This window comes from Papio anubis, chromosome 11 (genome assembly GCF_008728515.1).
Source record: "Papio anubis isolate 15944 chromosome 11, Panubis1.0, whole genome shotgun sequence".
Classification (NCBI taxonomy): domain Eukaryota; kingdom Metazoa; phylum Chordata; class Mammalia; order Primates; family Cercopithecidae; genus Papio; species Papio anubis.
Genome location: NC_044986.1, coordinates 255,832 through 281,783, shown reverse-complemented (window position 1 = coordinate 281,783; position 25,952 = coordinate 255,832). Strand labels below are relative to the sequence as shown.

The following is a 25,952-nucleotide window of genomic DNA, read 5'->3' as shown; positions in this document are numbered from 1 at the left end:
CCCTGCCACCTGGGCCCTGGACACTGCATGCGCCTTCTGGGTCTTGGCAAACCTCCTCGCCAGGCCACCAAGGCCTGAGGACGATCCGGTCCGTGGGGGAGGGTCAGTGTTCCCAGGGAGGGTGGAGAGCAGGCGAAGGAGCTGGGGGTGGGGCAGTGTGCTGGAGGGGAGGGGCGACGGTCCCTGGGGGTGAGGCGGAGGGGGCCCAGAGGGTGGAGGGTCCCGGGTGGGGTCTGAGGCAGGCGGTGCCCTGCCCTCCACATCTGCGGCTGGAGCCCAGCTGGTCTGGGGCTGGCATGTGCTGGGGCTGGACGAGCCTCCGGTGCTGCAGAATTGCTGGCACGACACCCTCTGTGCCCCGCAGGGCAGCCACGCCGGGGAAATGGGCTCTGGGTGGTTTTGGCTTCGGCTTCATGGTCTCTGTAACATCAGGCAGCTGACTGTTGGTGGGGGAAACCTCACATGCTCAGGCACTCATTTCAAGGTGGCCCTGGCCTGGGCCTTTCGGACCAGGAGGCAGGTGTGGTCCCCCAGTTCCCAGCACCTCCCCATCTCTGTTGTGTGAGGCCCGGGTGCTGGGATGGGACACTCGCCCCCACCTGCGGCCTACACCAGCTCTTGGTCCCCATCCATCCCCAGGCTGGGAATTCACCGTGGCCTTGGTGGGAACCATGGGCCTGCCTAGGGGTGGAAACAGCCCATGATGGCATGGGCGCAGACCTCCCTCTCTCCCTCTCTCCCTCCCTCCCTCAGTCCAGAGCCAGGGAAACCCAGGCGTCCACGTCTGGGCGGTGGCAGAAGCTCCTCTGCACCAGCAGGAAAAAGCCGGGTCAGGGAGCCCGGACAGCTGCTTTAGACAGGGGTCTGGCCGCAGCCGTGACCGGGCCGCGGGGCTCGCCAGGGAGTTCCAGCGCCTTTGGTGTTTCCTTTTCTGAACTGAGACTGAATTCCAAACGCTCAGTCGGCAACAGCCAGGCTCAGAGTGTGGCCTCGAGGCCTTGGGTGCCTACCTGGCCCATCCTCTGGGGTTCCCTGAGGCTCCCTGAAAGCCTGCCTTGGGCACCCTCGGTTTGCCCGGAGCAGCGCCCTGTGTGAGGCACCCCTGCCAGAGGCTGCTCTGAGGCCGGCGGTCCCTGGGGGTCTTGGAGGACGTTTGTCCAGTTGCGTGTGAGATGTGGTTCCTGCTGGTGCAGGGACACCTGCTTCCTCGGAAGGGCTGTCTGGCACTGTCCCGTCCAAAACCGTCTGAAGAATTCATTTCAAGGCAGATAGAGCCACGTCCTGTGTTGTCTCGGTAAACAGGGCTCACCTTCCACCCGGAGCATTTTCTGACGCTGGTTGATTTTCAGATCCACGCAGACACGTTGCCACTTAGCAACCAGGGCTGGGTGGTGCTTCTGCCGCTGGTGGGGGCTGGGGAGGTAGGGTTTCATTATCTTGCCTCTCCTGCCAGGGAGGCCCCAAGTCCCCTGGGTTTATAAATCACTCTCAAAATGCATTTCCTCATCTGTAATTGATGGAAGAGCTGCCTGGTTTTGAAGACCAGGCTGGCAGCCGTGGAGCACCCCGGCACTCTTCTGTCCGCCGTCTGCCAGTGCGCGCCACAGAGCCGTGCGTCTGTCCAGGTGCTGGGGGGCCAGCAGGCCCGGGGTTCGGCACTGACCGGCGGGCCCAGCGACGGCAAGGCCCTGCTTGCGGCCACGGCGCTGAGGCGACTGCTGTTCCTCCTGGGGCTGCCTGGAGACCTCCATCCTCCACCCCCTGCCCTCTGGGCCCCCTTCCTCTGTACAGAAAGGTCTTGACATTATGGCAGGGGGAGTCCACACGGTGCCGTGTTCCAGCTGTGTTCCTTGGTTACTGGCCTGCCTGGTCACTCTGTCTCCCCAGCCACTCCCCAGGTGCCTGGTTAGGGCTCGGCCTGTGCACCCTTGAGGCAGGTGCAGACTCGGGAGTGGTGGGCGGTATTAGCTTGGACTTCGCTGAGGGCCTGCCCTCTCCGTGGCCGGGCCTGGGGCTGCTGGGAGACTGTGCTGGGAGACTGGGCATCACCTCCTCAGGGAGACCAGCAGGCTGGAGCGGAGCCTTTCTCCCCACATCCCAGAGGGGCTCACGATCAGCCTTCCAGGCCCTGGCCCAGAGCCTCTTCTCACCTCCCCCTCCTCCACCAGGAAACCTCCTCATCAGAGAGGCCCTTCCCAGCGGCCCTGCCTCCCCAGCCCCATTCCCTGGCCTACACATTATCACCGCCAACAGAAATTTGGTTCCTGAGTTCCAAGAATCTTGCAGTCTGGGAGGGAAGGGTGTGGACACCTCTCCAGGCAGCATGTTGCCCACACCCTCTCTGGCTGTTCCCATCCTGACCTCTGAAAAGAAGACCCACACCACTCCCTGCCTGACCCCCCGCCGGGACGGGGCGGCACCGCCAGCTCCCACTCACATGGACAGGGGCTGAGTCTCAGCTGCTGCGCATGAAGGAGCCGTGTGCGCCCGCCCACCACCGGCCCAGCTCTGCAAGTGTTAACGAGAAGTAACGAGAAAACGGCCGTCCCCGGGAAGTGGCTGTGTGAACTCAGAGGACGCTCCTGGAGCTGCCGACGTTTTGAGAAAGCCCTCGCCATCCTGAAGGCCCACAGCCAGGGTTTGCCACGTGCAGCGGCCGCCTCTGCTTGACTTCGTTTAAACCAAACCTTCAAAGTCCAGGGAAGATACAGCCACGTCAAATGTTGCCGCACTGGTGTCCGTGAGCATTTCACACCTCTGCGTGGGACCTCCCCTCTCCACAAGACAGCCTGGTCGGCAGAGGAGGCGGACACCCCCCAAGACCCCCAACTCTGCAGGGGTTGGACTCCGTGGGCAGGAATCTGCCCTCTGGTCAGGGTGAGGTCAAGAAGTGGAGGGGCCAGTCCAGGGAGGCCCAGCAGCGAGAAGCCAGAAGCTTGTGTGGCACAGCAGGGGCCCCATGGCCAAGGTCACAGCCACCGTCCACCTCTCCCCTCACGCAGGGGTGTGGCCCTTGTTATTATGACAACACAAGCCTGGGCTCTGCGCAGGATTCTGCCACTTTCTAGATGGTGATTCACCTGATCTCATCTCCCCTTGGTCCCAGGATGAGCCCCCCACGCATGTGGGCCTGTGTGGAGAGATTTGGGGGCACCCTCTGCCACCCCAGTTAGGAGGCACTGCACAGTCAGGCCCTCAGAACCGCCCTGGGCCTGCGGAGGGGCAGTGGCCTGACGGGTGTGTGGTCTGAAGCCCACACCAGGGCGAGGGCGGCAGGACTGGAGCCCAAGGAGGGTGCCTTGGATTTGGGGGGCGCTGGAGCCCTTGCTGGCTGCAGCTTCCCTGCTTTGGTCCCAGGCCCATCGCTCCCCTCCATTCACACAGCGTTTTCTCCAAATTCCAGCAGCATCGCAGCCGGTGAGGCCCCTGCCGACTGAATGAGTCACACGCAGGCCCCAGCTCCTAGGAACCTTTGGAGACCCTTTTCCAGGCCCGAGCTGCGGCCCTGCCTGGGCCCCTGCCCAGCAGCCCCACCAGGATGGGTCCCTCTGCTCTCCTCAGCTCCTGCCATGCCAGGATCTGGTCATCTCCATCCACCCACACGGATCCCTGTGGGCGTCCCCAGCACAGCGGCTCTGGGCCAAGGAGGGTGCACAGGGTGGGCACAGCCTGGCCTCAGGGCACAGGGGACTGGAGAGCCCCCAGGAAGGGCACCAGCCACCAGATGCTGGCTTCCCCACATCGGGGGCACCGTGGCAGACACCCATCCCAGATCCTGTTGAGGTGAGGCCTGGGCGACTGGATGGACGTCCCACAGAATGTGCAGCACGCTTCCTGGGGGAAGGCCGTCAAGGCCAAAGACACTCAGATTACGTGGCAGGTCATGTCTCTGCACACAGTCTCACCCCCGCGGCTCAGAGTGGCCATCACGGGCTCCTGGGCAGTGTTTATCGGGGCCACGCCAGCTCTGAGCGTCACTGGAGTCACAGCTACATCTGAAGGCCGTGTTAAGAAGCACTACGTCTTCCAACCGTGAGCACAGGACGTGTTTCCTTTTGTTTAACTCTGTAATTTCTTCCAGCAAAGCTTTGCGGAGGAAATTTCCAGTGCACACATCTTGCACCTCCTTGGCTGAATTTTCTCCCAAGGATTTTATTCTCTTGATGTTATTATAAATGGGATTCTTTTCTTAATTTTCTTTTTGGATTGTTCATTTGCTTGTGAACAAAACACAACTGATTTCTGTGTGCCAACCTTGTGTCCTACAGCTTTGCTGAGTTCCTTTATTGGCTCTAGTTAGTGTTTTGTTAATTCTTTAGTATTTCCTGTGTATATAATTATCACGTCATCTGTACACAGGGATAGTTCTACTTCTTCCCTTACAGTCTGGAGGGCTTTATATTTTTTTCTTGCCTAATTGTGCTGGCTACAACTTCCAATACAATGTGATTCTCTCTTTTTTTAACTTGTCAGTCTAGCTAAAGGTTTGCCAATTTTCTTGATCTGTTTAAAGAGTCAGTTTGAGTTTCATTGATGGTCTTCATTTTTCTGTTGTCTATATTATTTATCTCCACTCTGATCTTTATTACTTCTTTTCTTCCATTAGCGTTGGATTTAGCTTGCTCTTCTCTTTTCAGGTTTCTTATGGTGTAAAATCAGATGGTTGACTTGAGCTTCTTTTTCTTAGGTGGATGTTCATGGCTATGAATTTTCCTCTGTGTGCTGCTTTTCCTGCATCCCTGAGTTATCTTGTGGGGTATTTTGTTTCACTTATCTCCACAGTGTCACTTCTACTTTTCCTTGTGATTTCTTCTCTGGCCCACTGGTTGTTTAAAAGTATGCTGTTTAATTCTCACAGATGTCTAGATAGTCAGGGAAAAAAACACCCTAAAATTGTGCTGCAACTGTTAGTGTCAAGCTGAATGAAGGGAATCCCCGCTCAATCAAAGCAGCATGGCTTTGGGGAGCTTGTCTCTGTAAGGAGATCTTCATTACAATGATGAAAACATTGTTTCATTTCTTCCTTGTGATTTGGGTACAGCAGAGGGGTGGGAGGGAGTGGGTGACCCTGCACATCCTGCTGTGTGGCCTGCCCTGGCCAGGCCAGCCTTCTTCCCTTTCTCCATGTGTGAGGAGTGGAGCGGGTGTGGGCATGAGGGGCCAGGGAGTGCCTCAAGGTTAGGCCTGGACCAGACGTCACACAGACCTTTCTGAGCACACCTGGGAGTGTGCAAGGCCTGCTGCCCTGCTGGTGTCTTCAGTGCAAGTGTGGTTGTAGGTTGAGTGTGAGTCTGTTTCCTGGCCCCAGAGCTCTGCCTTGGGGCCTCCTGTGGGTGAGAAACCACACAGAACCTGGCATGAGCCTTCAGCCAACAGAAGTGCCACCCTCAGCCTTGCAGGAGGGAGTTTAGGGGAAGGACAGATGCAGCCTCAACCAAGGAGTCCATGGACTCTTGGCACTGCTAAGTGGGGCTAGGGTGACTCCGTGGAGAAGGAAGTAGGGAGGGATGCCAGAAGGGGAGAAGGAAGCAGCTTGGCTGGGAGGAGACAGAGGTGTTGGACACAGGACCCCCCAGGCCCACAGAGGCACTGGCTCAGCCACCCAAGCCCTCGCAGTGGTGCCTCCTCGGATTCAAGCACCCTCACCTTCGACCAACATGGTGGCCACTGTCACCTCCCAATACTCTCAAGATTCTAGACACTAGACTCTGTTGCAATACTCTGTCCCAAAAACACCATTTGCAGTCTGCACACCAGTCCTGACCACCACACACATTTGCCACAGCCTCCTGTTGCCTCCCTCAGATATCCCAAGACAGCTCAACACTGTGTGCATGTGGCCCCAGCTCCACTCCTCCCTCAGTCCCACAAGGGAACCAGCTCCGTTTGGTCCCAGCTCCACCCTTCCCCTCATGTCCTCCATGGCCCCAGCCCCACCCCCTCCCCTCATAGCCTCCATGGAACCAGCTCCACCTCCTCACCTCTCGTCCTCCATGGAACCAGCTCCATGCCCCCAATGTCTTTGCAGCTCAGCAGCCGGCACTGCTGTCCCAACATTCGTGTCTGGGTGCTGGACATTGTGCCAAACTCTCTACCTGCTTTCCCAGATGAGGCCACACCTCCAGGCCCAGGAGTCTTCCCCACCTCTCCTGTCCCTCCTCCTCTCCCAGCCCCACTCCCTGGACCTCATTTTTCCTGCTCTGTGGACTGCCCTGACCCCAGCGGGCCTCCATGCCCTTTTCTCAGCCTCCTGCTCTGCCACCTCCACACCACCTGGATACTTTTTCTCCCCAGCTGGAAGCCTGACTGCCTGCCCCCACGACCACCCCCCAGACCCCCCATTGCTGCTCAGCTCTGGCTCAGAGCCTTCCTATCTGCCCCTTCCTGGCCTCGCCTGCCCTTTGGGCACTGAGGGTCAGTCCCTCCAGTGGGACGGGCACCTCCCATCTCCACTCCAGTCTCCTCCCTGCACCTCAGCTTCCTCTTAAGTGAGACCCCTGACCCTCTGCCTGGTGCCCACCCACTATTGCAGAGCAACTGTCCCCTGACCTCTCCTCCCCTAGATGACAATGACGGGAAGGTCCCTTCTGCTTCGTGTTCTCCAGGCTTGGCATCCAGCCCCTCCTGGTTAAATGTTGAAACCAGAGACAAACGGCAGGGATGTAGCAGATACGTGTGAAATTCCCTCCATGCTCAGCTGGGCTGGATGTGTCGATGGAAAGCAATCAGTTTCGTATTTGTTCTGACGCGTGGGTGAGCAGCACACTGCCCGTCAAGCGGTGTCAGGCCCCACAGCCTCTGCACACTCAGGGAGGGGCTGGAAGGACCCAGGACTCAGCAGTGGCGGCGTTTCTGGGTGTGGTTTGTCTCCACAGAAGGATCCACCACAGGGTCAGCGAGGGAAAAGGCATCCGGCAGAGACCGAGACTCCAAAGTTCTCCTGGGAGACGGCAGGTGGGGAGGACCCACACAGAGCCTGCTCCTTCCTCCAGCAGCAAAACGCAGCAAAGTGCGCCCCGCACTTCTGCCCAGGAGGCCGCTCAGGCTCAAGCTCTGGGTTCTTGCTGGGACGGGTCACTCCTGTGTGCTCTGCCAGCTCCACTGGCCACAGCTACGGATCCTCACACTCCGGCGGGAAGGCAGGTGCCGCCATCAGTCCCAAGGTTCGTGCAAACAGCCCAGACTGCTATAGTGCTACATCCTGCACCCTGCATCCCTGTAGAGCAGCCTTATCAGGCAGGGACGGGGGGAATGTGTTGAAAGCCACTGATCCAGGCCCCTGCCACGGCCCCAGAGCTGGCCCTTCTGCAGAGCAACACCGGGCTGCACAGGGTCGAATGTTCAGAGAGAAGCTTCTTGGATCCGCCGTTTCTAACTATATGGGTGAGAAGAAAGAAAGGCTGAGAGAGAGATTCGGTAAGAAATATAAAGAAATACTGGAAGAAAAAGAATAAGAGCAAATATGATGTACCCTGAGCTGATCCTTTCTACACAAAACAGGAGCCAGCAGCCTGATGCCCGTGTCTGAACGATTAGCCTGCTTCCTCTACACCCAGATCTCACAATCCAGATTTGTTATTTTCCGGAATTCCGTTTTGACCTCTATTCAGCCACTTCCCCTTCCTTGTCTTTAGTTTTCTGCCCAGTCCCTTTGCCACAGAGTGATGTCTGCCTGGGGCCCTGGACGCAGGTGCTGCTGGATAATTCAGTGATCCCCGGTCCCCAAGCACCTGCTCGGATGTGAGCAGAGCCCACTGAAGGGTTGTTTCTGCATCCTTTAAGTGGAAATGTGGCTGAACTGGGGAGGTTTTGGGTAGGCTGGGCCTCCTGCCCACCACGGGCACCTCCCCTCCTAATCCTGCCAAGCCACATGCCTGCCATGGGCACCTCCCCTCCTAATCTCGCTGGCCACCTGCCCGCCATGGGTGCCGCTTCTCTTAATCCCTCCATACCACTTGCCGACCATGGGCACCTCCCCTCCTAATCCCACCAGACAACCTGCCTGCCATGGGCACCTCCCTCCTAATCCCTCCAGACCACCTACCCACCACGGGCACCTCCCTCCTAATCCTGCTGGCCAGCCCACTTTGAGGAAGGGCCTCTAAATAGACTGAACTTTCCACATTTTCTGCTCCCACTGCCAGCCAAAGGGAAGCCACTCCAGAAACAAGCAGAACTTTTATGATTTCACAGGTGCTCGGGGGCTAATTCCCCATTCAGCAAAGAGTAATTACATCCTAATTTTGCAATCTGGCCACCCTTTCTGGTCAAGTGCACCAAGCTGTGTCGGTTATTTGAGGTCTGTGGGCTGTGTCTGCTATTTGAGGTCTGTGGGCTGTGTCTGCTATTTGAAGCCTGTAAGTTGTGTGGGTTATTTGAGGTCCGAGGGCCGTGTCGGTTATTTGAGGTCTGAGGGCTGTGTCGGTTGTTTGAGGTCTGAGGGCTGTGTCGGTTGTTTGAGGTCTGAGGGCTGTGTGGGTTGTTTGAGGTCTGAGGGGGGTTATTTGAGGTCCGAGGGCCATGTCGGTTATTTGAGGTCCGAGGGCCATGTCGGTTATTTGAGGTCTGAGGGCTGTGTCGGTTATTTGAGGTCTGTGGGCTGTGTCGGTTATTTGAGGTCTGTGGGCTGTGTCGGTTATTTGAGGTCTGTGGGCTGTGTCGGTTATTTGAGGTCTGTGGGCTGTGTCGGTTTGGAATTCCACTGGCACCAAGACACTTGGATTCTGTGTCACAGCCCGGCTTGCTGAGGACACCTGCTCCCATCTTTACCCGCCTCGCAGCCTCCCCGGTGCTGGCCAGCCACAGAGGGACGCTCGTCCCCACTGCATGGATGAGTGCTTTCCTGGGACTCTCAGCCAGGAACCCCCTCTAGGCCACAGGGCAAACTCTGGAGACTGCCTTGGGCTTGGGACCTGACCGTGGCCACGCACTGGGCCTGGCTTGGACCCCACAGGGCTGAGGCCCTTGGGCTCTGGGGCCCTGGGAATGGCCAGTGGGAAGCGTCCACTCCCTCCTGTTCCATCTGGAATGCGTGCCCGAGGCCAGTCCTCAGGATGAGCTGCCTAAGGGCGGGCAGAGGTCACAGGCCAGTGAGCAACCTGGCGCCTGCCACTTCTAAGAATGTGGGTTCACACGGAGAGGGCAAGGATGGGGGTGGGTGGGAGGCAGCCGAGGGAACTTTGTGCCGGGAAAGCCCTGGAGGGAGCAGCTCTGAGGTCTCTGCGAAGCAGCCCTCCCTCCCTTTCGCATCTCCCTGTGGACGCTTGGACGTCAGGCCAGGAAGGGCTCGGGCCTTCCAGCTGACCCTCTAGTCCAGCCCTAAGCTTTACAGATGGGGAAACCGAGGCCCCAGAGGCACGGAGGCTCGCCCAGAGTGCTGGCCGGGCCACCAGGACCTGGCATCTCACACTTTGGCGGCCCCCTGACTCTGTAGACACCGTGAGTACCTCCCCCTCCTGCTGGTCCTGTTGTCTGCTGACAGCAGCGTTGGTTGAGGATGGGAGGAGGGGCCACGTGGCACAACCCCTTCTCCACCCCCAGGAGTAGCACCAAGCCCAGTGCCAGCCGCTTAGCTCCCCTGAGCAGGAGCAGAGGACACTGGAGCTTCGAGGGCAGAGCAGGACACACCGCCACTGATGCCTGGGTCCAGTGGTGGCCCCTCGAGGCCACACGTGGCCTGACATCCTGGAACACAGGTGCTCTTCACAGCACAAGTGATCCTGCAGACCCATCCGTGGGTACCCACTACGAGTGGACATAGCGACAGTGCTATGGCGTTCAAAGCATCTTGTCAGTCATGAAGCATCCTCGGCTCGTGTCTGGAGCTGGGCATCGTGGTGCCATCTGCAGGGCACGGCTGGTGCCTGGGACAGTGGAGCTGTCCTTCTCCACCTGACTGCTGTCTTGCCAACCTGCCTTCCTCCTGGTGCCCACGGCGTCCTCCTCCATCCATCCTCAGCGGTGATCGAATGCAGAGGAGCCCAGGATGCACTTCTGAGGCTCGCCTGTGACTTTCCAGAGATACTTAGACAAATGGACGTAAATAGCTCTTGGATCCTAGCAGGAATTTTCAACCTGATTTCTCTGAATTCAGAAGTCACAGTTAACTCAGAATGCTAACCGGGCCAGGGACCACGATCTCACAGAGGGGTCCTGTGTCCCAGGGAGGTGAGGGTGCCAGGGCTGTCTCCTGAGGTATCTGCTACCCGCCCCTGCACTGCCCGCTCCCCGAGGCCGCGTCTGCACATGCGATTTCCTTGGCTCCTTCTGCTCCTGGGCGGCGCCAGCCTCAGGTCCACACCTGGAATCCACCGTCTTTCCTGTGACAAATGACCTCGGCGCATCGAAGGCCCCCGGGGGCCACAACCTCTATGAGTGTGACTGGCTGGTGGGGCAGCGCTGCTGTCCTGGGGACACGCTTCCCGTGGAGAGGCGGCTAGGAGCCTGGGGGGCTTCATCGAGGGGTTCTGGAAGGGCTCAGTGGTCAAACTTCAACGTGCACCTGGGCCTCACCCATCGCCTGAATGGGGCTGTCCCGAGTCCACCCCCAGCTCCTGAGCCCTCCTCACCCCTCAGCCTTCCCCTGGGCGGGGCTGGCACAGGCTGGGGTCCTCCACATCATCTCCGGCAGGGCAGTGGCACACAGGCTCTGCCCAGTGGTCAGCAGCAGGCATGGGCAGGCACAGGGAGGAGGCAACCCCAGAGTAAAGGGAAACCGACAAGGCCTCTGTGCCCGCGAAAGCCGGGCTCTGGATCTGGCCAAAGAACGGTCCTCATGAGGCCACAGCTGGACTCAGCCTAGAGGCCTGACCCCAAAGGACATGGTGGATCGGGGGTACCCTGAGAAGGGTGGCCCCCAGGCCTGGCCCATGCTTGGCAGAAGGGTTTGCAGTGCTGGTCAGCCGCCTCCTTGAAGACGGGGGGAAATGAATAATCACAGGTGGCTCCCCGGGAAGGAGCCCAGGACCCCACGGGCACTGTGAGGACTCAGCACAGCCAAGGACCGGCTCATGGCGCTGTCATCCCTCCCGGGCCCCTCGAACCACCCACTGCTGGGACCCTGGACACGTGGGCTGCAAGTCTTCAGCCCTCACTGTCCTCAAGATGGCCATGTCCCCTCATCCTCTGAGCTGCCAGGGCCACACATCAGACCCAGCCCCGAGACACCACTGCCAGGTCCTGGTGTACTACAGCCCCCAACCCCTCCCTGCCTTCCAGAGACCCTGCCCCAGGGGAGAGCTGGCGCTCTGCTCCAGCATCCACCCAGCAAGACCCTCTCCCTACCTTATCCCTCCCTCTCACCCCTCCCCTTTTCCCTCCCTCCTTTCCCTCCGCTTTCCCCTCTCCCTCCCTCGACTCCTCCCCTCCCCTCCTCACCTTCCATGGGCTCCAGGTCAAGCCCAGGGCTAGATGCATGCCTGGCCCACCCATGCCGCTCTGCAGGGGCACTCCTGGTGGAGCCCAGGCCCCCTGCCGCCCTACCCTGGGCCGCTGCCCAGCGCAAGGCCATGCTGGACGAGTGTGAATTGGGTGAAAGACACAGTAATGAAATGTGGTGAAAACGCTCCTAGAAGCCCAGCTGTCGCCTTGCACAGTCCTTCGGCCTTTGGGGGATCCCAAAGCTCTCAGCTCCTACATGGTCCAGGCTTTGTCAGTGCCCCCCGCCCCCTGCTGCCACACACGGTCCCTTCAGGGCCACCACGGCCACTCCAGCTCCCTCAGTCCCTGTCTGGTGGGCGTCCCCTGGCCCTGCCCAAACCCTCCTCCCACCCAGACCACACCCAAGGCCGCCCCCAGCCGCCCCTCAGCACACCCAACCCCCCACAGGCGTCCTCTCCCTCCGCTGTGGCAGCCCTCAGCCCTCTCATGATGAAGAGCCTCCGACACCCAACCAGAAATATGGGGCAGCCTAAGGAGGGCCCCCTTCCTCTGTGGTGGGGACACCGCCGATGGAACCCCAGGCTTCCTTCCTGTTGGCCACGCCTCTTTCTTTCCTGCATCCTCTCCTGCCCATCAGACCCCACCCTCTGGTCAGTTCCGAGTCAGGCCAGGGATGGGCAGGCCCCTGGAGCAGAGGCTCCTCTGGGAACCCAAGGCGAATGAGGAACGCCAGGATAGTGTCAGCAGACAGATGCAGGTCTGACCCCTGGTTCGGGACAGAGGACGGGGAGGGTAGAGGGTGGTGGGGATGCTTTTCACCATCACTGTCCCCATCCAGTCACTGGAGCAGCTTGTGGAAGGTGGCCTCGGTCGGTCATGCTCTCTGTAGTGGGGTCCAGGGCTCAGTCGCAGGTGCTCTCGTGGAGGCACAGTCAGAAGGGGGAAGGTGAAGGTATGAGCCAGCCGGACGCCAGTGTCAGAGCACCCCAAGTGAGGGGTCAGTGCCCGGCAGGAGCTGAGAGTCACATGCTGTCTGGTCCAGAGTGAGGACTGCTGGCTGCCCTCCTGCGAGTGGACAGAGGGACACAGTCCAAGGCATAAAGGCAGCACCCAGAGTCCACCCCTGCCCACTGCCTGGGTCCGAGACCCGAGAACTGTGCACACAGAGCAGGCACCTGCCCAAAGCCTGGCCTGAGTGAGTGCCCAGGGTGCCCAGCAAACACCCACGGAGCAGCCAACTGACGGTGCATCCAGCCTGGAGCCCCACAGAGGCCAAGCGCTCAGTGTGGCCACACCAGACCTGCCCCCTGGGAGGTCCCGTGCACTGTGAACGCAGCCAGGGTACGGCCCGAGAGATTGCCTGGGCTGGGAGGCCCCAGGATCAGGCCCTCACTAGCCCAGGCACCTGCTCAGGGCTGGTGCTCCCTGGTCTTACCCCTGGAGCTCAGGCCATGGACAGTCGAGAGGAGATTGGCAAGGGTCAGCTCAGCATCTGGAATGGGCCTGGAGAAGGGGATCGACTGTGTCCCTAACCTCAGCCGAGTCGCATGTATCTCTGGGTTCTGCACACGTGGCCTCAGTGGTTGAAATAACGGGCAGCCAGCAGTGACTTAGAGACACGAGACTGGCTGCAAGGCCACTTGCAATCTGGTGACTTCATTCTGGGATCCTGGGAGGAGTCCCTGCCAGGCCCAGCTCCCCTGTCACCCTAGTTGCCAGCTCCGACCAGTGGCCAGGCAGCAATCATCCCCACCCGTCCCTTTGCCCACACGCTGGTCATCCTCCTGTCCTGTCCGGGACAGCAGGTAGGGCTGTGGCCAGTTGACTGGTAAAGCTGTGTTTGACGGTGGAGCCTGGGAGGGAATGAACCAGCTGATCAGGCCAGCCAGGTGAGCCCTGTGGGGAGCTGGACGTGTCCCCAGGCTGACACCACTGCCCCCAGTCAGCACTGGCACCAGCTTCCAGATGATTCTCTGGTCTCACCGTCTCCAGGAACTGCGGCCCCACCAGCCTCTTCCTGCCTCATTTCCCAAACTTCCTTTTCATTAGAGAGCAAAACCCCTTGAGGACCAGCGGCTGTATGGTCCACGGAGGCCTCAGGTAACAGTGCCCACAGGATTTTTAAGTTAAGGTATGTACGTTGTTTCTGTAGGCATAATTGCTATCGCACTTAGTCAGCTACAGTACAGTGTCAATACAACTTTTATGTGTTGTATTAGTCCACTGTCACACTGCTATAAAGAAGTACCCAAGAGTGGGTAATTTATAAAGGAAAGAGGTTTAATTGACTCACAGTTCCACATGGCTGGGAGGCCTCAGGAAACTTACAGTCATGGTGGAAGGGGAAGGAGAAGCAGCACCTTCTTCACAAGGAGACAGGATGAGAGAAGGGAAGAGCAAAGGGGGAAGAGACTCCTATAAAACCTTCAGTCTCGTGAGAATTCACTCAATATCATGAGAACAACATGAGGGAAGCCACCTCCTGATCCAACCACCTCCCACCAGGTCCTGCCCTCAACACATGGGGATTACGGGATCACAGTCTGAGATGAGATTTGGGTGAGGACACAGAGCCAAACCATATCATGTGCACTGGGAAACCAAAAACTGTGTATGATTCACTTTATTGCAGTGTTTGGAACTGAACCTGTACCATCTCTTCAGTGTGCACACACATCACACACACATGCACTCACACACCACACACATGCATTGCATACATGTGCACATACACTCATGCAGTTACATCACATGCACTCACACACACACCACACACACACTTGCACTGCACACGTGCACACCCAGGCACTTACATGCACTCACACTCACACCACATACACACACACTGAACACATGCATACTCAGGCACTTACATGCACTCACATTCACCACACATATACACACACTTGCACTGCACATGTGCACACTCAGACCAGCCGGTGTATCGATCATGCCGCTGGGATAGCGGATTAGTATCAGGGGATGACCGTACGTTCGCCACCACATGCCACCGCGCCAACGCATTAATCTGGTAATCCGATCGCGCATCACGCCGCAATACCGCATGCGCTCTTGGCGGATGTTAACATATCGGATATGCACGATAGCATCGTCACTTGCGCTGGCGTACTGGCGCGCGTCGTTCGTTCGCCGTGCGCTCCATGCTGCTGCTTTCATGGATGCGCGTTCAGACGCCGTGCGCTCCTCCAGACCTGCAAAAATGGACTGCTTGCCGATGCCAGACCGCCATTAACGCTCACTCACCACATGCCATGTGCGTTAACGCGGATCTTTGCCGCACTCGCGGCACTCCGCATCACCACATGCTATCTTGCTTGCGCTCGCGTTAACGTCGGATAACATCATCCTGCTGGTCTTTGCAGAATTGCACTGCCCACACATCACCTTAGTACTTGCATGCACTCACACTCACTACACACATACACACACTGCTGCGTGCGCCAAACCTGCATGCATTACGCACTCACTACATACCTTGCATTGCCTGCGATGCGCACACTCATGCACTCACGCACTCACATCACACTTGCACACACACCCACGAAACGCCGCACATGGAGCACAGCTCAAGTCACAGCACCGGTGAAACTTCAGCTAAACGTAAACTGAGGCGGGTGTGGCAGAGGAGGCCATGACCATGACCTGAGGCCTTCGCAGACCATACAGCCGCTGGTTCTTTATTGCTAAAAAAAAATGCTAGTGACTTCCGCAAGTCGTAATCTCCCTGCAGGCAGAGGGTCCCGCCTCGATGTGGACCGCTGGGGCTGACCAGGGTGGTGGGGGCTGAAGGCTGGAGTGGCTGTGGCAATTTCTTAAAATAAGACAACAATGATGTTTGCCACATTGATTTTTCCTTTCACAAAAGAGTTCTCTGTAGCACGAAGTGCTGTTTGATGCATTTTACCCACAGTAGAACTCCTTTCAAAACTGGAGTCATCCTCTCAAACTCTGCCACGGCTTTGTCAACATAGTGTATGAAATATTCTCAATCCTTTGTTGTCATTTCAGTAGCGTCCACGGCATCTTCACCAGGAGCAGACTGATCCCAAGAAACCTCTTTCTTTGTTCATTCATAAGACGCAGCTCCTCTTTGGTTACGTTTTACCACGAGACTGTAGCAATGCAGTGCCATCTTCAGGCTGCACTTCTAATTCTTGGGTGGCCAGGAGCAGTGTCAACTAGCAGCAATATTTTGCAAAGAATCTTTTTGAGCAATAGGTCTCAACAGTGGGCTTTAAATATTCAGCAGACCGTGCTGTGAACAGATGTGCTGACACCAGGCTTTGTCGTCCTCTTACAGAGCACAGGCAGAGTAGATTGAGTATCATTCTTAACGGCCCCGGGATTTTCAGAATGGTGAATGAGGATTGGCTTCAACTCAAAGTCCCCGGCCGCGTTAGCCCCTAGCAAGAGCGTCCGCCTGTGCTTGGAAGCTTGGAAGCCAGGCACGGTCTCCTCTCTAGCTGTGAGGGTCCTAGAAGGCATCTCTTCCAGTAGAAGGCTGTTTCATCTGTGTTGTAAATCTCTTGTTTAGGCTAAGCGCTGTGGCTCATGCCTGTCATCCCAGCACTTTGGGAGGCCGAGGCAGGCAGATCACCTGAGGTCAGGAGTTCGAGACGAGCCTGGCCAAGACAGCAAAGCCCAGTCTGGACAAAAAAAAAACACAAAAAATTAGCCAGGCGTGGTGGTGGGCACCTGTAATCCCAGCTCCCGGGGAGGCTGAGGCAAGAGAATCACTTGAACCTGGGAGGTGGAGCTTGCAGTAAGCCGAGATCACGCCACGGCACTCCAGCCTGGGTGACAGAGCAAGACCCTGTCTCAAAAAAAGAAAAATCACTCTTGTTTAGTGCAACCTCCCTCATCGCTATCCTGGCCAGATCTTCTGGAGAACTTGCTATAGCTTCTCCATCAACACTTACTGTTTCACCCTGCACTTTTATGTTATGAAGATGGTTTCTGTCCTTAAACTTCATGAACCAACCTCTGCTAACTTGGAGCGTTTTTCCTGCTGCACCTCTCTCGGCCGTCAGAGGGTTAAAGAGAGTTAGGGTCTTGCTCTAGATGAGGCTTTGGCTTGAGGGAATGTTGTGTCTGGTTTGATCTTCCATCCAGACCATTAAAACTTGCTCCACATCAGCCATGAGGTTGTTTCACTTTCTTATCATTCATGTGTTTGCTGGAAGCAATTTTCTTCAATACTTTTCCTTTGCATTCACAACGTGGCTGTTTGTCACAAGAGGCCGAGCTTTTGGCCTATCTCTGTTTCGACATGCCTTCTTCACTAAGCGTAATGATTTCTAGCTTTATAAATAAAGCAAGAGACGTCCAACTGTTCCTTTCATCTGAACACTTAGAGGCCATTGTAGGGTTATTAATTGGCCTAATTTCAATATTTTTGTGACTCAGGGAATAGGAGGGAGATGGGGAACAGCCAACCCGTGGAGCAACCAGATCACACAGGACATTTACCCACTAAGTTCACCGTCTTACACGGGCGTGGTTTGTGGTGCCCCAAGACAGCTACCACGGAAACCTCAAAGATGACTGATCACAGCTCACCATGACAGACATAGTAATAGCGGTAAAATGTGAAATATTTAGAGAATTACCAAAATATGACACAGAGACATCAAATGAACACATGTTGTTGGAAAAGTGGCCCTGATGGACTCGCTCAACGCTGGGTTCCCACAGCCTTCACCTGTGAAAAACGCAGGACCTGCAAAGCCCAGGTGCACCTGTGCATGTGTGAGTGCCTGTGCATGTGTGAGTGCCTGTGCGTGTGTGAGTGCCTGTGCGTGTGGAGGGCCTATGCATGTAGAGTGTGCCAGTGTGTGTGTGAGTGTGTGTGTGCGTGGTGTGTGCCAGTGTGTGTGTGTGCATGTATGTACGTGTGTGCCTGTGCATATGGTGTGTGCCAGTGTGCACGTGTGTGCGCCTGTGCATGAGTGTGTGTGTGAGTGTGCATGTGTGCCAGTGTGCCGATGTGTGTACGTGTGTGCCTGTGCATGTGGTGTGTGCCAGTGTGCATGAGTGTGTGTGCATGTGTGTGCCTGTGCATGTGGTATGTGCCTGTGCGTGTGCCTGTGCATGTGGTGTATGCCATTGTGCATGTGTGCCTGTGTGTGTGTGAATGTGCGTGTGTGTGCCATTGTATGTGAATGTGTGTGCCTGTGCATGTGATGTGTGCGTGTGTGCCAGTGTACATGTGAGTGTGCATTCGTGAGTATGTGTGCTTGTGTGTGTGATGTGTGCCAGTGTGTGTGTGTGTGCTTGTGTGCCAGTGTGCATGTGGTATGTGTGTTCCAGTGGGGGGGCATGTATGCATGGAAGTGTCATGCAAGCAAATGTGTGTGCACATGTGAGCATGCATGTGGTGTAAGGAGAGGTGCAGCATGGAGGCAGAGGCAGTGCCGCCCGCCTGAGCCCAGAGATGCAGTGTTGGTCTCAGAGGGGCTGTCCTGGGTGGCACCTGGGTCCGGGACCTTTTCGCTCGGGCTTTGATGGTGCCACTGCACCTGGGAAGAGGTGTGAAGTGTCAGCCATGGCGGGAACCGAGCCGTGGCGGGACGACACCCATGGTCTGAATCCTTGCTCCGTTTCCCCATGTCCCAGCGTGCGCTGATTCTGACCATCAGCTCCAATCAGCAGCGGGCGAGTGTGTCAGGAGGGATCACAGAGCCGGCAGCACCCAGGCGGGGCACGTGCTTCTGTGGATGGTTTAAGGCACCCATCCTCATGCCACATTCGCACCATGGCTCCTCCCCGAGGCTCCCCAGTCACCCCCCGTGAGCAGCAGCATATCCATCCTGTAGCTGTGAGTGGCCAGGGTTCACGCACCGCTGGGGCCGCACCACAAGCTCAGTGTATAAAGCAACTCAGGGGGATCATCCGACAGTCGAGAGCCGTAAGTCCAACATGGGCCCCGCTGGACCGATACCGAGGTGTGGGCAGGGCTGCCTCCCTCCCCCGGCACCTTCTGGGGCTGCCTCAGCCACCATCACTCCTGGGCTTGGGGCCTCCTCCACCCTGAAAGCCAGCAGCCCTGCATCTTCTCTCCACTGGGATCTCTGCCCTCCCTCTTAAGAGGACCCCGGTGATGTTGTCAGTCCAGCCAAACAACCCAGGACAGTCTCCGCCCTTCACCATCGCTCATTTAACCGCACCTGCAATGTCCCTCTTGACGTGTGAGGTGAAACCTTCACTGGTTTCAGGGAAGAGAACATGGATATCTGGGGGCGTTATTCAGTCGACATAGGACGGAGCTCCTGTTCTCCTGTGCAACGCTCATCTACCTGCCCCGGCACTGATAGTCACTCCTCCCTCACTTGGCCCTGGGTCACGTGGCGGTGCACTCAGGGCTGGTCCCGGGCTCTGCAGCCTCCCCGGCCAGGCCACCCTCCCCAGCTCTGCACCCTCCCTGGCCAGGCCACCCTCTCAGGCTCTGCACCCTCCTCAGCTCTGCACCCTCCCCAGCCAGGCCACCCTCCCCGGCCTCTGAGCAATGTGCTCTGCCTTAAGTCAGCTCCCGCTTTGCTCCTCTGGACACCTCTGGGTCAGGTTCACAGCTCCCAAGGGGAAGCCATTAGGATTTCATCGAGATTCAGATCTGCCCTCCCTTTCTAGAAACCTTCATCTACCGCAGGCGTTGGCCTGAGCCCGGGAAATCATGTAACCCGGAGATGTTCCAGTGAGTGGCCTGGCATGGCGAGCCACTGTCCCGATGCTGGGACCTGGGCACAGAGGGGTGGCTGGACATTCCTCGACGCCCAGAGTCCACCTGGGGTTTAGATGGGATTCTAGGTAACAGAATACGACGCTTGAGTGACAGATGCGTCAGCGCCCAGAGGGGGAGGACAAGCTGGACCCCCACCCTGACTGGGGCTCGGAGCCATAGGAGAGGGTGTTCCCAGCTGCCAGATGGGCAGGAACCACTCCCCGGACACAGGTGGGCTGAGGCGGTTGTGAGCGGCCCACGTCGGTTGGTGGTTGGTGGATGCTGGACCCAGCAGAGCCCCCCGCCCCGCCCCAGCCCCAGCCCCGCCCCGCCCCAGCCCCAGCCGAGTCCACGGCAGTCACTGCCCAGCGGCGGCGGCGAGAAAAGCGGCGGCCTCCAGCGCCCTCTGCCGGCCGACCTGCGCTGCGCGCCGGGACGGAGCCCGGAGCCGGTGGTCCTGGCAGGCAGGGCCGGGCAGGCAGCTTGGAGACGGCCGGCCGGGCACAGACAGACCCTCCCACAGGCTGCAGTGGGCGGCGTGTCCTCTGAGCAGCTGCCAGCAGCTTCTCCACGCCCGCTGCAGGACACTGGGGTCCTCAGGAAAAGACCTGCAGCCACAGGAAGGCAGGGGAGCTCACGGTGCTGCATCGTCTGGCCAGACCCAGGCAGGGCCTCTGGGACACGTCAGCTGCTCCATCATCCAGCCTTGGACGCGCAGAGGCCACTGCTGCAGGCCTTCTTGCCGGCTCCTTGTGGGTAACTGGGGCCACGGGCCACAAAGGAGGGTGGCGGGCTGGCCTTGCTGCACAAAGTGCGCCCTGAGCTATCCCTGTCACAGCTGTGCCTGCTGAGGATGCCAAAGGGGACTTCAAGGCCAGAACCTGTAGCTCCATCTCCTGCAGAGGGTGGAGGGCTGGCTCGGAGACAGTGGCCTCCTGTGTGTCCAGAGCGGGGTCTAGGGGATCCCTGTGCCTGGCAGCAGCAGGACCCTGGGGGGCTTTCTGTGCCACCATTGACTGTGGGAGCAGAGCAGAGGTGCCCGTGCTGACATCACAGGCCGGCCGGGTGTGGACAGCTGAGCCCAGGCCCTGCTAGAACAAGCTCTGGATGGGACTGTCCCGGCCGGGTGCCCGTGGCCTCTATAAGAAGTTGGGTCTGCTTTCCCACTCCATGTCCTGTTTTGCCACCTGTGGGCTTCACAGCCAACTCTTTGCCAAAGTCATGTGCGGCTCACTCCTCCCTGTCTTCACCTTCAGAGAGACATTGGTCTTTATTTCTCCCGGGCCCCCGCCCCGCTCGGCAGGAACAAACCGCCAGACTGACTGGGTGACAGCGTCGGGCAGGTTTCTCCTGCTTCCCATCCACTGGGGTGGTTGGATGTCTTCTCAGAAAATCAAAGGACTGTCTCTGGTCTGTCCTGCACCACAACTGTGCGCCGTGGGTCTGTCCTGCACCACAACTGTGCGCCGTGTGTCCGTCCTGCACCACAACTGTGCACCGTGTGTCTGTCCTGCACCACAACTGTGCGCCGTGGGTCCGTCCTGCACCACAACTGTGCGCCGTGGGTCCGTCCTGCACCACAACTGTGCGCCGTGGGTCCATCCCGGACACTTCTGCATCCCATGGGCCCCTCTATCTCACTGTCTTATCATCGACTTTGCCTGGCATCGGTGTAACCGCTGTAGCTCTCTTAATCTCACAGTTGGCATTGCATGGCTTTTTCCATCCAGTTACTTTCAACCTACTTGTGTCTTCTATTCAGTGTTTCTATTCTAGTCACCATGTTCCAGGAGCTTACTATCTACCCTGATAATCTCTGCCTTTGGATTGGAGCTTTTAGCTTGCTAAAATTAATTGGAATTTTGATTTGGTTGGATTTAGTCTACATTTTACTCTTTGTTTTCTGTTTTTACCACTTTAAGTGATTGTTTTGTTCTTTGGAATTCTTCCATTTCTCCTTTACTTCCTTCTTTTGGATTATTTTAACATTTTTTAAAATTTCGTTTTAATGTATCTATTAGTTTTTTTGTTTGTTTGTTTGAGACGGAGTCTCACTCTGTCGCCCAGGCTGGAGTGCAGTGGTGCGATCTCGGCTCACTGCAACCTCTGCCCCCCGGGTTCACGCCATTCTCCTGCCTCAGCCTCCCTAGTAGCTGGGAGTACAGTCACCCGCCACCACACCCAGCTAATTTTTTGCATTTTTAGTAGAGACGAGGTTTCACCGTGTTAGCCAGAATGGTCTGAATCTCCTGACCTCGTGATCCACCCACCTTGGCCTCCCAAAGTGTTGGGGTTACAGGCGTGAGCCACCGCATCCAGCCTAGTTTTTACCTAGTTTCGTATGGTTGCTCTAAGGGATTAAAATCCACAACCTTTCCACATCCTATGTAGAGTAAAATTGTTCTCTTCATATAACACATTTATAGAAAACTTGCAACTGTATAGGACTGTTTCCTGCCTCCCACCTTTCCTCCCACAGATGCTGGGCACAGCACCATCCCCACGTACCCTACACAAGGCGGTGCTCAAGTTCTTTCTTGAAACAGTCATTGCAAGAGGGAGGAAATTAAGAAGGGGGAGACAAAGCTTTTCTATTTATCCCTCAGCGTTTCTGGTGTCCTCCTTCCTTCCGGACAGTCCAAGTTCCCCCAAGCAGCCCAGGGGCTCCCTGCTGTTCTGATGAAGTCCACAGCATGGACCCCCAGCCCAAGGCCTACCGTGCAGGTCTGGTTAGGGTTTTCCACAGGTGCGGTGCCTGTGGAAGGGTCCACTACCCCTCCACCCTGAATAATTTCAGCTAGCATTTCCTGAAATACAGGTCCATACATGGCAAGTGCTCTTAGTTTTATTTTTATCAGAAAGTGTCTTTATTTCATCTTTATTTCTGAAGGAAATCTTGGGATATAGAGTCTGGGAAGCACAGGTTTCCTAGGGGGTCCCCGAGAACTACCAGACCCAGGGCCACCCCTCCCACCCCTGCACCTTGGAGCCCACTGAACACGTGGGGCAGGGGTCCGTGGCCGACCTGGGTGTTCCCAGCAGCCGGGGAGACAGCACCCATGGGGGATGGTCTCTGAGCCGGCCCCTAGGTCACGCATGCTCCATAGGGCCGGCAGCCAGGGTCAGGCCAGGGGCTGGAGGCGGTGAGCAAATGCACCTGGTCCGGGACACACAGCATCATGCATGGACCCCTGGGTGCCCTCAGCACGATTGCCAGGCCCTGCAGAGGGGAAGGTCAGCCCCTGCCCTGGGCTTAGGCCGCACCTGTCAGGATGAGACTGCCCCTCCAAGGCAGGGTTCCTGGGTCTGACAGGGAGCAGACACTTCCGCCCTCTGCACCTCTTCCCCGAGGCTAAGCGGGGCACCACGGGTCACTGGCCACGCGCACTACCCCTGGGGAGGGGCCATGACCTGGAGACTCAGTGGGACATGCAGCTCCCTGTGTGACCCCACGCCGCCCCGGGGAGCGGTCCCGCCTGCAGCCAGGGGCTCCCTGCAGCTGCAGAGAAATCAGCAGCTAACAGAGCTCTCCCGGGGCCCACCTGCTCCGGGACCTGGCCAGGGCTCTCTCCAGGCGCAGAGGCCCGCGGGAGGCCAGGCGAGGCCGGCACAGGCTGCTAGGTCGGCGGTCGGGGGTCGGGAGTCTTGGTCCCCTCCTGCTCCGCCCGCGCCCGCCTCTCTCCCTTGCCCCGCGGAGTGGGGGAGGGACAGCGTGTCCCCGGAAGATGCAGGCAGCGTCTGCAAGGGGGTCAGCGCCTTCCTCTCCGGCAGGTTTTACCTCGTCAGTGGAGGGGTCCCCTTTATCATCTGTGGGGTCACGGCTGCCACGAACATCAGGAATTACGGGACAGAGGACGAGGACGCGGCATAGTGAGTACCGGGCGCCCAGAGCTGGGAGCTGGGAGCAGCGGGTGGGCTCTGCCCGAGGTCCCTCCCGGACACCTGCAGTGGGGGAGACCAGGACAAAGCAGCAAGGCCTGGGCCTGGACCTGGGGCTCGCCCAGAGCTGCGCCCCTCCCAGCTCGCGCCCCCGAGGAGTGCACAGTGTCCCCTTCTCTCCCAGGGACCCCAACCTAATCTTTGCCTCTGGATGAGTCAGGCCTGGTTAGCCTTCTATGGGAGGGGCCTGGGGACAAATAGCGATTTGGCAGCAGCATGGAGCTCAGCTGAGAGGGGAAACCCCATAGAGTAGAACGAACCCAGCCGTCCCGCCATCGGTGCCCAGAGCCAGCCTGGAACCCCTGATTCAGGCCCTCAGTTCCTTCTGCGGCCCCAGGATGGCCCGCCCGCCTGCCCTCCGCCTGGCCCCGCCCACCCGGCTCCACCTCCACCTCCACCTGACCCCGCCCACCTCACGCCGGCCATGCCCACCCGGCTCCACCCTCTGCCTTGCCCCACCCATCCAGCGCTGCCCTCTGCTCAGCCCCGCCCACCTAGCTCTGCCTCTTCCTGGCCCCACCCACCCCACACCGGCCCCACCCACCCGGCTCTGTCCTTGCTCCTGCCCACCCAGGCCCACCCTGCACCTGGCACCCCACCCGGCTCCACCTCCGCCCACACCTGGGACACTTTCCTGGCTCCTCGACCTCCCAAGCTGGTAGGGCCAATAGGGTCTCGTTCCCATCCACACTGTCAGCGACTCTAGAAGCGCCCAAGGCCCCCAGGCCGCAGTTGTGCAAAGCCACTTGCTGGTCCGGGCGGGTGCGGGGCCCTTTGCTCTGCAGGAGGAGTCCTGAGTCCTGAGTCCTGGCCGTGCTGGCCCAGCTGACGCTGACGTGCGTCTCCCCACAGCTGCTGGATGGCCTGGGAGCCTAGCCTGGGCGCCTTCTACGGCCCAGCCGCCGTCATTGCCCTGGTCACCTGCGTGTACTTCCTGGGCACCTACGTGCAGCTGCGGCGCCACCCAGGGCGCAGGTACGAGATGCGCGCACAGCCCGAGGAGCAGCGGCGGCTGGCCACGCCCGAGGGCAGCCGTGGGATCAGGCCTGGCACCCCACCCGCACGCGATGCCCCTGGCGCCTCGGTGCTCCAGAACGAGCACTCTTTCCAGGCACAGCTGCGCGCTGCCGCCTTCACGCTGTTCCTGTTCACGGCCACGTGGGCCTTTGGGGCGCTGGCGGTGTCCCAGGGCCACTTCCTGGACATGGTCTTCAGCTGCCTGTACGGCGCCTTCTGCGTGACACTGGGGCTCTTCGTGCTCATCCACCACTGCGCCAAGCGTGAGGACGTGTGGCAGTGCTGGTGGGCATGCTGCCCACCCCGCAGGGATGCCCACTCCGCGCTCGATGCCAACGGGGCCGCGCTGGGCCGTGCCGCCTGCCTGCATTCGCCGGGCCTCGGCCAGCCACAGGGCTTCCCGCACCCACCGGGACCCTGCAAGATGACCAACCTGCAGGCCGCACAGGGCCACGCCAGTTGTCTGTCCCCAGCCACCCCGTGCTGCGCCAAGATGCACGGCGAGCCACTGATGGCGGACGAGGCACACATGCACGCGCAGGAGGAGGGTGCCTTCGGGCACGACCCCCACCTGCACGGGTGCCTTCAGGGCAGAACTAAGCCGCCCTACTTTAGCCGGCACCCAGCAGAGGAGCCCGAGTACGCTTACCACATCCCGTCCAGCCTGGACGGCAGCCCCCAAAGCTCGCGCACAGACAGCCCCCCCAGCTCTCTGGATGGCCCGGCAGGGGCACACACGCTGGCCTGCTGCGCCCAGGGTGACCCCTTCCCCATGGTCAGCCAGCCTGAGGGCAGCGATGGGAGTCCTGCCCTCTACAGCTGCCCCACGCGGCCGGGCAGGGAGGCAGCGCTTGGGCCTGGTCACCTGGAGATGCTGCGGAGGACACAGTCCCTGCCCTTTGGTGGCCCCAGCCAGAACGGGCTGCCCAAGGGTAACTTGCTAGAAGACCTGCCGTTTGGCACCGATGGGACCGGCAACATCCGAACAGGACCCTGGAAAAATGAAACTACTGTGTAGGCGGAGCAGGGGACACAGTTCCTGGAGGAGCTTCAGAGCAGAGTGGGGGGCCCATCTGCCACATGAGGTCACTGGGGGCACCAAAGTGACCCCACCTTTCAGAAGCAGTTCACACCCCTGCCCCTTCCTTGTGAAAGACCTCAGCGGGGAAAAGCTCTGGGCCACGCCCACTCCTTTTATCCCAGTTCCACGTGCTCCTCCCTGCACAAGGTCATCTGGTTTCTGTCCTGTGGCCTCCAGTCCTGGGGCGCCCCAGAGGCAGAGCAGGGGCTTCCATCAAAGGACCCACCCAGACCCCAGCGTGGCCCTGCCCGAGATGCCATCCACGGAGTCCTGGCTTCCCCTGGTGTGGCCAGGCGGGGCCGAGATCGCAGCAGGGGGCTGCCCTGACCTTTCCCAGTGTTCAATGTGTGTGTCTTGCGTTCTGCTGCAGGGGTGGTGGTGGCAGGTCTGTCCCCAGCATTCTCACCCTGGGCAGAACCCTTGGGACCCACTGCTGTCGTGTGTCTGAGCCACCCCTGCAGCTTCACGGGACCCCTGCACACCTCTGCCCACTCAGTGTCCCCTGTCAACCTTGTCCTTGTCACAGCCCCAGCCCTGCAGGGCTGAGAGCACCACGGATGCTGCGGGCTGCAGCCGCGCTCTGGACTTTGGGGATGGCTGTCGGCTTCAGAGGGCCAATGGGGTGCTCTCAGGGGCCCAAGCCTTGGGAAGATGCCCAGACATCCGTTAGTGAAGATTCGACTTCCAAAACCAGCCACCGTTGGGACTGGATTCCACTCCAGTATAGGCACTTGGCAACAAGGTTTATTCCAAAAAGAAGAGGGGCTGGCAGACGGGACATTCTCATGGACAAAATTC

General features: G+C 58.8%; 2 protein-coding genes across 3 annotated transcripts in view; both read left to right on the top strand.

Annotated features, from left to right (window-relative positions):
• The window catches only part of LOC101016460 (adhesion G protein-coupled receptor A1), a 39,846-nt gene extending 14,627 nt beyond the window's left edge, over nt 1-25,219 (top strand). The window contains exons 5-6 of the mRNA XM_021943890.2: nt 22,889-22,987; nt 23,909-25,219. Coding sequence (XP_021799582.1) covers nt 22,889-22,987; nt 23,909-25,091 — 1,282 coding nt within the window. The 3' untranslated portion in view covers nt 25,092-25,219. The remainder of the gene's footprint in view (nt 1-22,888; nt 22,988-23,908) is intronic.
• Nucleotides 209-11,566, top strand: LOC103887849. 2 transcript variants are annotated; one of them, XM_031651965.1, is made up of 2 exons: nt 209-8,380; nt 8,564-11,566. In XM_031651965.1, the coding sequence occupies exon 1, from the start codon at nt 1,517-1,519 to the stop codon at nt 2,450-2,452; it is 936 nt and encodes a 311-aa protein (XP_031507825.1). In that variant the 5' UTR covers nt 209-1,516; the 3' UTR covers nt 2,453-8,380; nt 8,564-11,566. The 2 variants fall into 2 exon arrangements, with proteins under 2 accessions (XP_031507825.1, XP_031507824.1); XM_031651964.1 differs by having other exon boundaries at nt 209-8,488.
• Nucleotides 25,220-25,952: the final 733 nt, after the last annotated feature.

Bases quoted from the DNA above. Each gene is read 5' to 3' on its own strand.
- LOC103887849 (XM_031651965.1), top strand. From the start codon at position 1,517: ATGGAAGAGCTGCCTGGTTTTGAAGACCAGGCTGGCAGCCGTGGAGCA.